Source organism: Nicotiana tomentosiformis, chromosome 10 (genome assembly GCF_000390325.3).
Source record: "Nicotiana tomentosiformis chromosome 10, ASM39032v3, whole genome shotgun sequence".
NCBI classification, from domain to species: domain Eukaryota; kingdom Viridiplantae; phylum Streptophyta; class Magnoliopsida; order Solanales; family Solanaceae; genus Nicotiana; species Nicotiana tomentosiformis.
In genome coordinates this window covers 5,829,123-5,843,228 of record NC_090821.1, presented here as the reverse complement: position 1 = coordinate 5,843,228, position 14,106 = coordinate 5,829,123, and the positions used below count along the sequence as shown (strand labels likewise).

General features: G+C 43.2%; 1 protein-coding gene across 1 annotated transcript; it reads left to right on the top strand.

Annotated features, from left to right (window-relative positions):
- The first annotated feature begins 3,885 nt into the window (after positions 1-3,885).
- LOC138899693 (intracellular protein transport protein uso1-like) lies at positions 3,886-13,847 on the top strand. The gene is made up of 4 exons (XM_070186376.1): positions 3,886-4,476; positions 4,549-4,569; positions 4,666-4,740; positions 13,146-13,847. Exons 1-4 carry the CDS (start codon positions 3,886-3,888, stop codon positions 13,845-13,847), a joined length of 1,389 nt encoding a protein of 462 aa, XP_070042477.1.
- The last annotated feature ends 259 nt before the right edge of the window (positions 13,848-14,106 follow it).

The window sequence follows — 14,106 nt, the reverse complement described above, 5'->3', positions numbered from 1 at the left end:
AGACGTATTCTCCTGTTATGAATGTTATAACGTTCTGTTATCTCATTAGTCTTGCTGTCCATGAAAAGCTTGGCATGTATTTAATGGATATGGTTACAGCCTACCTTTACGACTCACTTGATAATGAGATATACATGAAAATTCCTGATGAATTTTAAAATGCCTGACGCACATAATTCAAAGTCCAAGGAAATATTTTCAATCAAATTGCAAAGATCTTTGTATGGTCTAAAGTAATCAGGAAGAATATGGTATAACCGCCTTAGTGAATATTTATTAAAGGAAGGTTATATAAATGATGACATTTATTTTTATAAAGAAAACAACATCGGAGTTTGTTATACTTGTCATATATGTTGATGACATAAACCTTATTGGAACTCCTACAGAACTCCAAAAGGCAATTGATTATTTAAAGAAGGAATTCGAGATGAAAGATCTCGGAAAGGAAAAATTATGTCTCGATTTGCAAATTAAACATTTGGCAAACGAGATTTTTGTTCATCAATCTGCCTACATAGAAAAGGTATTGAAACGATTTTACATGGATGGAGCACATCCATTAAGTACTCCGATGTTTGTTCGATCACTTGATGTGAATAAGGACCCGTTCTGACCTCAAGAAAAGAATGAAGAGCTTCTTGGTCCTGAAGTACAATATCTTAGTGCAATTGGTGCACTAATGTATCTTGCTAACACTACAAGGCCTGGCATAACTTTTTTAGTTAATGTCTTAGCAAGATATAGCTTTGCTCCTACAAGGAGACATTGGAATGGAATCAAACACATATTGCGGTATCTAAAAGGGACTACCGATATGGGATTATTTTATGGCAATGATTGCAGTCCCGATCTTATTGGTTATGCCGATGTTGGGTATTTATCTGACCCACACAAGGCTCGATCTCAAACAGGTTATGTGTTTACATGTGGAGGCACTGCAATATCTTGGCGATCGACCAAGCAATTAATCGTGGCTACTTCATCTAATCATACTGAGATAATTTCTATTCATGAAGCAAGTCGAGAATGTATATGGTTGAGGTCTGTAATACACCTAATTCGAGAGAAATGTGGTTTGAAGTGTGACAAACTACCCACAATTTTGTATGAAGACAATGCAACATGCATAGCTCAATTGAAGGGAGGATTCATTAAAGGAGATAGAACAAAACACATTTCACCAAAGTTATTTTTCACACATGATCTTCAAAAGAATGGTGATATCAGTGTGCAACAGATCCGTTCAAGTGATAATATGGCTGAATTGTTCACCAAATCTCTACCGACATCAACCTTCAAGAAACTAGTGTACAAGATTGGATGCGAAGGTTCAAGGATGTGAATTGATGCTCTTATTAGGGGGACTTAATACGCGGTGTACTCTTTTTTCCTTACAAGGTTTTGTCCCACTGGGTTTTCCTTGCAAGGTTTTTAATGAGGCAACCAAAAAGTGTATTCCTAAACATGTGTACTCTTTTTCCTTCGCTAGAATTTTTTTTTCTAATAAGGTTTTAACGAGACACGTTATCTATGGACATCCAAGGGGGAGTATTATAAGAAATATCAAATTATGGTGGATGTCTACTCTTCCTCCACGATCTTCATCTCAAATGCTTAATGACATATTCAATGACATATTTTCTTCACTTTTCATGCCTATATAAAGGCCTTGTAATAGATATGAAAATACACACAATTGAAGAAGAAATAAGAATCTCTTCTCCCTTTCTCCATATATCTCTTAGCTTGTTTTTCCTTGTTCCATATTGTTACTTTGAGTTATATTTTATAACAAATATTCTTTTGTCGAGATACTTATACTACAGTATGAGTATTATAATCTGGGATTCATATTTGTTTTAGGTTAAATCCGTCTTCACTCATTGTTTACCCAAAAAATGGATAGAGTTGAATTTATACGCGGTTCAAAGGATACGTGGTACAACTTGGTATAAATCGGAAAGTAAGTAGAAATATACTGGGTATTGACTGTATGAAGAATGAAATACCAACCAAATTGAAATAGAAAGCTATTTTATGAACAAGCAAGATGAATCAATGCATAAAGCTCACAAGAGGATAATCTAAAAATCAGTATGTTTTTCTCTGTGAATATCAATAATATGAGAGTATATCAATGCCTTAATGTCCCCCTCTCTGAAATAATAACTATCCCTCTTATAGTGGAGGGATCCTACTTTAGATATAATTACAAATACATAGTGGGGATCCCATTATAGATTAGCTTTTCCCTAATTCCCGCCGAGATTCTCTCACTTAGTGCGGCTGTAACAGCCCTTGTCTCTTGGCTCGATCTTGATCGGACTTGGTTATGGTCGATTTTCAGGTTTAGAGCTCGATATTGGCTCGGGGCCCGATATTGACTTTGACTTGGTATTGGTCGGCCTTTGGCTCTTAAGCTCGATAACACTGCCTCACATCATAGTTCGATTTGGAATCGAGCTCGGTATTGACTTTGAGCTCGGTACTTAATTGGTCCCCAAAACTTAAGCCTGGTAACCTGGCTTCAGATCTCATTTCGATATTACGAAGACGATCTTCGGTCCATTACGTTCCAATCTTGACTTTTCATTCGAAGGTCGAAAACCAGTTTTGATCGTATACAGATAGTCCCCTCCTTTCCGGGGAAGAATGTGGCGAGAAACGACATGATTTTCCATCGGCATGACTAGATATACACTGACGTTTGCATCAAACCCGACCATGACGTATATGATAGCTGTCCCGTCGGTCCAGTTACCAAGGCATTAAATGTTTGTCAGAAGATGATCAGCCGCTGCTAATATTGAACCGTCATTACCAATTCTATAAATAGTTCCTCTCTTCACCATTTCTTACTTTCAGATCCCCAATCACCAAATCTACTAAGTTTTTATTTTATCTTCTGAGTTCTTCATCTATAAATTTGTGATTTTCACTGCAAAATCCCTCTTTAGAACACCAAATCTTGTCATCTTCCTCTATCTTCAATCTTCAAATCCCAATGGAGAAAACGTCAAAAACCGTTCCTAAAAAAGAAAAAGCTTCTTCTTCGCGGCCCGCCGACGACAAAACACCGGTAGAGCCACGACCTGAGGAGTGTGTTCCCGGGTGTGTGTCCTTACCTCCAATTTTAAGATCGACAAAGCTTTGCCGGTTCCCGGTCGATGCGAGCCAGTATTGAGGTATATGTGCTCGATAACCGAGGGCCATCTTAAACAGTTAAGGAAAGATTGCAATTGGGAGGACAAAGAAGTGATAATCCCAGCTCCTGAAGAAGATATTACTACCTATGTGAAAGGGTTTTTAAGTGTGTATACTTACCCTTTTACATTGGGCCCCCTCGACCCTGTTGTTATCGATTTTTACTGCCAATATCGAGTAACCTTGGGCCAAATCCATCCTTCTTTTTGGCGGAACGCTATATTGATCCGCTTCTTCGTGAACAAAGTCGAGGGGATGCCTTTCACCCTCGACCACCTCATTAGGTTGTACAGCCCCCGCCTCTATCGAGGTGGGTTAGTAAAAATCCAGCTCCGAGCTACCAAAGTGATGTTCTCGAGCATAGACAAGAACAATGACCGGGGCTGGATGGGCAGGTTCGTACGAGTGAAGACTTCAGACATAATCTTGGCCGAGAAGATGCCATTTTCCGAGGAATGGAACATGAAGCGTAAGTATAATTCTATTGTTAGCTCCTATTGTTTTGCTCCTTTGTTTTCCTTTTCCTTGATGTAGCGGTTGCTTGAATGCCTGGTGCTATTCCTAAACTTAAGAGCTGGGTACCGGACCTGGCTTCGACCTCCACATATGCCGAGCGCTCGTGGCGAGGAAGAGACTTCGGCCCCGGTTCCAAAACCAGAGAAGGACAACAAAAGGAAAATGGCCTCTACCTCCAAGGATCCAACATTTAAGACAAAGACGGCTCGTAAGCCGAGGAAGAACACCATTCCTTTGACTGAAGAATCAGTTCGGCGTCTAAGGGATGAAGATGAAGAGGAAGAGGAAGAGGAAGAAGAGAACGACGCGTCCATACTGGTGGCCCGAGTGAAGAACACCATCGATGTCCCAAAGGCAACGGGGTCGATGGCATTTGATGAGGTTCTATCTCGAACTGAGGGGATGTCAGAGAAGGAATTGGGCAAAGTCCTCGAGTCATTGGAGATCGAGGATGCCTCCCACCGAAGTCTACAAATGGTGAGTATATCTGAAGGGGCCGGCCCTAATGCTCTTCGAACTGAAGAGAACGCCCCAAGCGAATCGCTTGGGGCAATAGTAATCGGAGACTCGCCTACTCTCCTTGATTTTTTCGAAGGGGCAATTCGGGAAGCCCGAGCTTTGGGGACCCTCGAAGTAGACGGGGACTATGAGGGAGAGGACCCCTTTTGTGATTTGTTTATCGGTATTGAGGATGCTGCCGGCCCGAGTGATGTGTCGGGTTTTTTCTTCGAGGTTCAACGAACCCTGAATTGGGTAAGTCTCGATTCCCTTTGTTGATGTCATATTTTTCCATTTTCTGGCTAAATTTTTCTCTTTTTTGTATAGGCTTTAGCTCTTCATCAAGAGGTGTTTTCCAAGTCTCAAACGGAACTGAGCTGACGTGAGGCCGACTTCCGAGGACTTTCGAAAGAGAGAAATTCCCTCAAACTTCTTAATGGGCAGAAAGAGGAAGAGATCAAAGATATTCGAGCCGAGTTGGCCAAGGCATACCAAGATCAGACCGACCTGACCGAGCAGGTAATGATAATATTAAAAACTCATGGGCTCGGTTTGGGAATGATGGCTAATATTTCGATCTCACAGCTGCAGCAGAAGCTTGAGGTGATCAGGCTGCTTCGTGAGGAGGTCGATACGATAAAGGCGGAGACCTTGGGGTGGAAAGAAGGCATAGACCGCCTCGCTGCAGAAAAAGAGACTGCTCGGGCCCAATTATCATCGGCCGAAAGTCAACTTCAAGGCATGAAGGAGAAGAGTTCGGTTCAAGCAAGAAAAATAGAGGAGCTCGAGGCTCGGTTGGTTTTCGAACTTGCCAAGGCCAAATCTCAAGCTGAAAAAGCAAAGGCCGAGGTGGATGCATTCGTGGCCGTCTATCGGGCCGATGCTGAAGCCGCTCAAGTACAAGCAAAAAAGGCAGCCAAGATCGCTCAAACTCGATCATATGGGTGGCTGAACTCGCCAAATGCCAATCTCGGAGGGAAACCCTCGAGGAGATCTATGCTCGAGGTTTCGATCTTACCGAAGAGATAAAAAAAGGCTAAAGAGCTTGAAGCCGATGCTGGAGCCTTGACTTCCAATGATGATGATGGTGATGATGGGAGCAAGAGTGGGTCTGAGAGCGGGGAGGAGCCCGATGGAGAAGAGACTGTCCCCGAAGATAACCAGGAAACTTAGGGTTTTTCCATTTTGATTTTTTTGTGTAGGGTCCTGATTGGACGTTGTAAATAATACCCTTACATATATATAAAGATCTTTTACTTTCCCGACTTGTATTTGTTTTATTCCCAGCCTTGTGAAGATTGTGTTTCATTCATGCCTTATGAAAGTTTTCATAAGTTCGAGGCCTTAGGCAATTTGATCGAAGTCGGACCTTGTAGTCTTTATAACCGAGTGAGCGTTTGCTCGAACTTGAATTAAAAATAGCCCTTAGGCTTAATAGTCAAGTGTGTTTGCTCGAACTCGGGGTTATGTAGCCCGTAGGCTTTAATAATCGAGTGAGCGTTTGCTCGGACTTGAAATAAGGTTAGCCCTTAGTCTTAGTAGTCGAGTGAGCGATTGCTCGAACTCGAAGTGTTATAGCCCGTAGGCTTTATGGTCGAGTTAGTTATTGCTCGAACTCGAAGTGGTGTAGCCAGTAGGCTTTATGGTCGAGTGAGTGATTGCTCGAACTCGAAATAAGATTAGCCCGCAGGCTTAGTAGTCGAGTGAGTGCTTGCTCGAACTCGAAGTAATATAGCCCGTAGGACTTATGGTCGAGTGAGTGATTGCTCAAACCCGAGATAATATAGCCCGTAGGCCTTATGGTCGAGAGAGTGATTGCTCGAACTCGAGATAATATAGCCCGTAGTCTTTATGGTCGAGTAAGTGATTGCTCGAACTCGAAATAAGATTTGCCCGTAGGCTTAGTAGTCTAGGGAGTGCTTGCTCGAACTCAAAGTAATGTATCCAGTAGGCTTTATGGTCGAGTGAGTGATTGCTCGAACTTGAAATAATATTTGCCTGTAGGCTTAGTGGTCGAGTGAGTGCTTGATCGAACTTGAAGTAATGTACCCCGTAGGCCTTATGGTCGAGTGAGTGATTGCTCGAACTCGAGATAATATAGCCTGTAGGCTTAGTAGTCGAGTGAGTGATTGCTCGAACTCAAAATAAGATTTTCCCGTAGGCTTAGTGGTCGAGTGGGTGATTGCTCGAACTCGAAATGATATAGCCCGTAGGCTTTATGGTCGAGTGAGTGATTGCTCGAACTCAAGATAATGTAGTCCGTAGGCTTTATGGTCGAGTGAGTGACTGCTCGAACTCGAAATAAGATTTGCCCGTAGGCTTAGTAGCCGAGTGAGTGCTTGCTCGAACTCGAGGTAATGTAGTCCGTAGGACTTATGGTCGAGTGAGTGATTGCTCAAACTCGAAATAAGATTATCCCTTAGGCTTAGTAGTCGAGTGAGTATTTTCTCGAACTCGAAGTAATGTAGCCCGTAGGCTTTATGGTCGAGTGACTGATTGCTCGAACTCGAAATAAGATTTGCCCGTAGGCTTAGTAGTCGAGTGAGTGATTGCTCGAACTCGAAATAAGATTAGACCTTAGGCTTATGTGGGGCTCGATCTCGTTGAGTTTTCGGTTGGCAGTCCCCGATTTATGGGGTAATGGTCGACCCTTAAGCCTGTTTGCATAATAGATCACAAAATAGAGGACGGATTCTGAGATATAAGATAACGGTAAAGGAGAAATTTATCTTTATGTCATTATACATGTGTTCATGTTTTGTATGAGGGATCGAGCAAACTATATGAGCATGGTTCGTTTTGACCATTTGGCTCTTAGAAGCTTTCCTATCGAAACCCTGTTGTCATGAAGTAACCTCCTTGATGATCGAACTTAATATATTCGACGGTAATGCCCCCCAATATTTGAGGTTGATTGTAAAGAGCACTTGGATACTGTTGAATTGTTCTAAGTTATCACGATCAATGATTGCCTCATTAAAAACCTTGCCGAAAAACCCATTTGGGACAAAACCGGTCTAAGGAAAAAAGAGTGCAATGCGTGCTTTCAGGCCTAAGGCTTCGAGTTGAATAATCTGTCCTTGTTTCTAATTTAACACCTGCAAGGGTTAATTTCAAAATATAAATGAACATAGGAGGGTCGTACCTTAATAGTAGTATCATTTTAGGTGCGACACATTCCAATTGCTTGGTAGTTGTTTGCTGTTTATTACACCGAGCTTGTAGGATCCTCATCCGACGATTTCGAGAACCTGATACGGTCCTTCCCAATTCGAACCCAGTTTTCCTTCATTTGAATTTCGGGTGTTGAGGGTGACTTTCCTTAGCACTAAGTCCCCAATTTTAAAATATCGAAGATTGGTTCTTCGATTATAATACCTTTCGATTCACTGTTTTTGGGCGGCTAATCGGACGAGAGCTGCTTCTTGTTTTTTGTCCAATAATTCTAGGCTCGTGTTCATCATCTTGTTATTCGACTCATTTGTTGCATATCGAAACATAATGCTAGGTTCTCCGACCTTAACCGGGATAAGAGCTTCGGCGCCATGAACCAACGAGAATGGTGTCGCCCCGGTACTCGATTTCGATGTTGTGCGGTATGCCCATAGGACTTTGGGTAGTATTTCTTTCCATTTTTCTTTATCGTCGGTTAATATTTTCTTAAGATTTTGGATGATAGTTGTGTTGTTCGATTCGGCCTGTCCGTTTCCGCTGGGATGGTAAGGTGTTGATAGGATCCTTTTGATTTTGTGGTCTTCGAGAAATTTGGTTACTTTGCTTCCGATGAATTGCTTTCTATTGTCACTTACAATATCGGATGGCATCCCGAACCGACATATGATGTGGTCCCAAATGAAGTCCATCACCTCTTTTTCTCTGACTTTCTCAAAAGCCTATGCTTCAACCCATTTAGAGGAATAATTAGTCATAAACAAAATAAATTGAGCCTTACCTGGGGCCGATGGGAGGGGGCCGGCGATGTCCATTTCCCATTTCATGAAAGGCCAAGGAGCTAGGACCGAGTGGAAAAGTTCCTCAGGTTGATGAATCATGGGCGCATGTCTTTGACATTTGTCGCTTTTTCGAATGAACTCCTTTGCGTCTTTGTCCATATCGATCCAATAATATCATGCTCTGATGATTTTTTGGACTAATGAATTGGCACCAGAATGATTCCAATAAGTGCCCTCGTGAATCTCATGTAGGATGTAGTCGGTATCTCACGTTCCCAAACATATTGCCAGTGGACCATCGAACGTCCTTTTAAACAGTGCTCCATCATTGGATAAGGTGAACCGTGCAGCTTTTGTGCGTAGAGTTCTCGATTCCTTTGGATCTGATGGAAGTTTCCCGTTCTTGAAGTATTCTATATATTTGTTTCTCCAATTTCAGGTTATATATTTGTACGACAGTCCCCGAGTTGAGTTCCTCATCCTCGACCGACGACCCAAAGTTTGCAAGAGCGTCGGCCTCACTGTTCTGCTCTCGAAGTACATGTTGCAAAGTCTATTCTTTAAATAGATGTAGAGTCATTTGCAATTTATCCAAGTACCTCTGCATTCGGTCTTCCCCGACTTCAAAAGTCCCGTTGACTTGATTTACCACGAGGAGGGAATCACATTTAGCCTCCACGACCTCGACTCCCAAACTTCTAGCTAATTCGAGACCTACAATCACGGCCTCATACTCGGCCTCATTGTTAGTCAATTTTATAGTTTTAATAGACTGTATAACTACATTACATGTGGGCGATTTTAGTACGATGCCCAGTCCGGACCCCTTTGCGTTCGAGGCGCCGTCCGTAAAGAGGGTCCAGACTCCCGAAGAGGTACCCGATTTTATCAATAATTCTTTTTTGATCTCGGGTACGAAGGCCGGCGTAAAGTCAGCCACGAAGTCTGCTAAGATTTGAGATTTGATAGCGGTTCGAGGTCGATACTCGATGTCGTACCCGCCGATCTCTATGGCCCATTTGGCCAATTGACCTGAAAGCTCAGGTTTGTGTAAAATATTTCGTAGAGGATAAGTTGTTACGACATGTATCTGATGGCACTGGAAATATGGTTTTAATTTCCTAGAGGCACTTATTAAAGCAAGAACTAATTTTTCTAAGTGTGGATATCTAGTTTTGGCCTCGCCTAGAGTTCGACTGACATAATAAATAGGAAATTGCATACCTCGTTCTTCTCGAATTAGGACTCTACTTATCGCTACCTCCGAGACATCTAGATATAGGTAAAGTTGTTCGTCTGCCTTCGGGGTATGAAAAAACGGAGGGCTCGATAGATACCGTTTTAGCTCTTCCAAGGCCTGCTGACATTTCGGAATTTATGAGAAATTGCTTTTCTTTTTAAGCAAAGAGAAAAATTGGTGGCTCCTATCCGAGGATCTCGAAATGAATCGTCCCAGGGCATCTATCCGCCCCGTTAGCCTTTGCACGGCCTTTACATTATCTACCACTGTGATGTCCTCGATTGCTCTGATTTTATCGGGGTTAATCTCGATTCCTCGATTGGACACCATGAAATCGAGAAACTTGCCCGAGCCAACCCCGAAAGCATATTTTTCAGGATTGAGCTTCATGTTGTACTCCCTTAGCATGTCGAAAGTTTTCTGCAAATGCTTTAAATGGTCCTCTGCTCGCAGGGATTTAACTAACATGTCATCAATATAAACCTCTATTGATTTTCCTATTTGCTTTTCGAACATTCTGTTTACTAGGCGTTGGTAAGTTGCACCAGCATTTTTTAGGCCTAATGGAATTACATTATAATAGTAGGTCCCGTACTTAGTGATAAATGAAGTATTTTCCTGATCCTCCGGGTTCATTTGTATTTGGTTGTACCCGGAATAGGCATCGAGAAAATTGAGAGTCTCGTGGCCGGTCGTGGCATCGATCATACGATCGATATTAGGCAAAGAAAAAGAGTCCTCAGGGCATACTTTATTCAGGTCTATATAATCTATACACATTCTAAGTTTGTTCCCCTTTTTAGAGACTACCACCACATTTGCTAGCCATTCGGGGCACTTTACTTCCCGAATGGACCCTATTTTAAGAAGTTTGGTTACCTCGTCTTTGATGAAGGCGTGTTTGATCTCAGACTGGGGCCTCCTTTTTTGTTTTACCGGGTGAAAATTTGGGTCCAAGCTTAGCTTATGAGTAGTGATTCCCGGTGGGATCCCTGTCATGTCAAGATGGGACCAAGCAAAATAGTTTATGTTAGCTATAAGAAATTGAATAAGCTTTCTCCTGAGCTCGGGATCTAACCCTGTGCCCAGGTATACCTTTCGTTCGGGCAAATATTCGATTAGTATGACTTGCTCTAGTTCTTCGATTGTTGATTGGGTGCGTCAGAATCATCGGGAACCACGAAAGATCGAGGGATCCTATGTTCATCATCTTCGTCAGTCTTCTGATTCTCTAATTTTGTTGAAGCTGACGTTTGTAATTGCTATTTGGTATCCCGTTCCTCCTTAGAATCCGATCCTTTTGCTGATGATAATGACGACATAGGAATTACTTCATCGACGACAAATATTTCTTTTGCGGCCGGTTGCTCCCCGTATACTGTTTTGATTCCCTCCGATGTTGGGAACTTCAAAACCTGGTGGAGGGTTGAGGGTACAACCCTCATATTGTGGATCCACGGTCTTCCGAACATGGCGTTGTATCTCATATCACCTTGGATCACGTGGAACTTCATTTCTTAGATGGTTCCGGCCACGTTAACTCGCAAGATTATTTCGCCCTTAGTAGTTTCACATGCCATATTGAATCCGTTTAGTACCAAGGTTGCGGGCACGATCCGGTCCTGTAGACCGAGTTGCTCTACGACCATCGATCGAATGATGTTGGCCGAACTACTTGGATCAATTAACACACGTTTAACTTAAGTTTTATTCATAAGTACATATATTACCAATGCATCATTATGTGGTTGCATGATTCCTTCCGCGTCTTCACTATTAAAGGACAATGTTCCTTCAGGGGTGTAATCCTGAGTCCGGGGTCACTTTTCTCTTAAAATAGACATCTTAGTGCGTTTAAGCACCGGCCTCTGGGGGGTATCGATCCCACCAATGATCATGTGGATGATGTGTTGTGGCTCTTCTTGTTTGTTTTCTCTATTGAAATTACTGTTTTTGAAATGGTTTTTGGCCCTGTCACTTAAAAGTTCTCGAAGGTACTCTTTGTTGAATAACCGAGCTACCTCCCCTCTTAATTGCCTGCAATCTTCCGTTCTGTGACCATGAGTGCCATGGTATTCCTCTGGGCAGGATTGGTCTCCATAGGTCGAGGCCATTTAGTATCTTTGATGCGTCCGATAGCCGATACGATAACGGATGCATCGATGCTGAAGTTATACTCCGATAGACGAGGTGCTTTCTTAGGTCCGGTATGCCTGTCGAACCCATTCCTGTTCATCAGCCCCCGAGACCCTTGGCCTCGATCATTTCTCTTTTCGCCTCATATGGGGTTGCATGAAGGTTCGCTACCCCTACGATCTCCATTATACGGCCGGTATCGATCCTTATTTGACCTTGATTCTCAGTCGATATCCCTTTTAATATCGGACCCAGAACCCAACTGGTCGTCTTCGACTCTTATTTTGGATTGATACCGATTGTGCACATCGGCCCAAGTAGTAGCTGGGTACTCGATCAAGTTATGCTTCAGCCATCGTAAAGCCATCGAGCTTCGTTCGTTTAGACCTTGAGTGAAAGCTTGAACAACCCAATCGTCTGTGACTGGTGGTAGATCCATTCATTCTATTTGGAAACGAGATACGAATTCTCTTAGTATCTCATTATCCTTTTGCCTTACCTTGAATAGGCCCGACTTCCTAGTCTCAACCTTTATGGCCCCAGCATGTGCTTTTACGAAAGAATCTACAAGCATAGCAAAAGAATCAATAGAGTTAGACGGTAAATTATGATACCATATCATGGCTCCCTTTGACAGGGTTTCACCGAATTTCTTCAATAATACAGATCGATCTCATCGTCCTCTAGATCGTTCCCTTTTATGGCACATGTGTAAGAGGTGACATGTTCGTTAGGGTGGGTCATTCCGTTATATTTAGGAATCTCGTGCATACGGAACTTCTTTGGGATCGGTTTAGGAGCCGCGCTCGGGGGGAAAGGTTTTTGTATGAATTTTTTGGAATCTAAGCCCTTCAATATCGGTGGTGACCCCGGGATTTGATCAACCCTGGAGTTATATGTTTCTACTTTTTTGTCGTTTGCCTCGATCCTCCTCTCTCCTGACTCTATTCGTTTTGTCAGTTCTTCGAGCATCTTAACAATTTCGGGATTAGTCCCCGATTCTTGCTCATTTGACCTTACTATAGATGGCCCCGTTTTGTGGGTGACTTCTTGGGGTGGACTGAGCTCTAGTCTGGTTGGTGCCTGGGTTTAGCTCTGCAACTGGGCTATTGCTATTTGTTGAGCTTGCAATATCTCGACGATCATACGCAAACTGATTCCGTTTTCCTCAGCGTTTTGGGTATTTCGAGATACGGATCGAGTTCCGCCATGAATGCTATTTTCAGGGTCGGAACGTTGGTTTGCCTCGATGGCTGCATGTGAATGGACGTCTATTGGCTCTTCGAACTAAAGAGAACGCCCCAAGCGAATCGCTTGGGGCAATAGTAATCGGAGACTCGCCTACTCTCCCTGATTTTTCCGAAGGGGCAATTCAGGAAGACCGAGCTTTGGGGACCCTCGAAGTAGACGGGGCCTATGAGGGAGAGGACCCCTTTTGCTATTTGTTTATCAGTATTGAGGATGCTGCCGACCCGAGTGACGCGTCGGGTCTTTTCTTCGAGGTTCAACGAACCCTGAATCGGGTAAGTCTCGATTCCCTTTGTTGATGTCATATTTTTCCATTTTATAGCTAACTTTTTCTCTTTTTCGTATAGGCTTTAGCTCTTCATCAAGAGGTGTTTTCCAAGTCTCAAACGGAACTGAGCCGACGTAAGGCCGACTTCCGAGGACTTTCGGAAGAGAGAAATGCCCTCAAACTTCTTAATGGGCATAAAGAGGAAGAGATCAAAGATATCCGAGCCGAGTTGGCCAAGGCATACCAAGATCAGACCGACCTGACCGAGCAGGTAATGATAATATTAAAAACTCATGGGCTCGGTTCGGGAATGATGGCTAATATTTCGATCTCACAGCTGCAGCAGAAGCTTGAGGTGATCAGGCTGCTTCGTGAGGAGGTCGATACGATAAAGGCGGAGACCTTGGGGTGGAAAGAAGGCATGGACCACCTCACTGCAGAAAAAGAGACTGCTCGAGCCCAATTATCATCGGCCGAAAGTCAACTTCAAGGCATGAAGGAGAAGAGTTCGGTTCAAGCAAGAAAAATAAAGGAGCTCGAGGCTCGGTTGGTTTTCGAACTTGCCAAGGCCAAATCTCAAGTTGAAAAAGCAAAGGCCGAGGCGGATGCATTCATGGCCGTCTATCGGGCCGATGCTGAAGCCGCTCAAGTACAAGAAAAAAAGGCAGCCAAGACTGCTCAAACTCGATCATATGGGTGGCTGAACTCGCCAAATGCCAATCTCGGAGGGAAACCCTCGAGGAGATCCATGCTCGAGGTTTCGATCTTACCGAAGAGATAAAAAAGGCTAAAGAGCTTGAAGCCGATGCTTGAGCCTTGACTTCCAATGATGATGATGGTGATGATGGGAGCAAGAGTGGGTCTGAGAGCAGGGAGGAGCCCGATGGAGAAGAGACTGTCCCCGAAGATAACCAGGAAACTTAGGGTTTTTCCATTTTGATTTTTTTGTGTAGGGTCCTGATCGGATGTTGTAAATAATACCCTTACATATATATAAAGATCTTTTACTTTCCCGACTTGTATTTGTTTTATTCCCAGCC

Excerpts from the sequence above, each read along its gene's own strand:
- LOC138899693 (XM_070186376.1), top strand. The coding sequence starts at position 3,886 with ATGGCCTCTACCTCCAAGGATCCAACATTTAAGACAAAGACGGCTCGT. Across the intron at positions 4,570-4,665 it reads CTTTAGCTCTTCATCAAGAG|AAAGAGGAAGAGATCAAAGA; the intron begins GTGTTTTCCAAG and ends CTTAATGGGCAG. Across the intron at positions 4,741-13,145 it reads AGACCGACCTGACCGAGCAG|GCTTTAGCTCTTCATCAAGA; the intron begins GTAATGATAATA and ends TTTTTCGTATAG.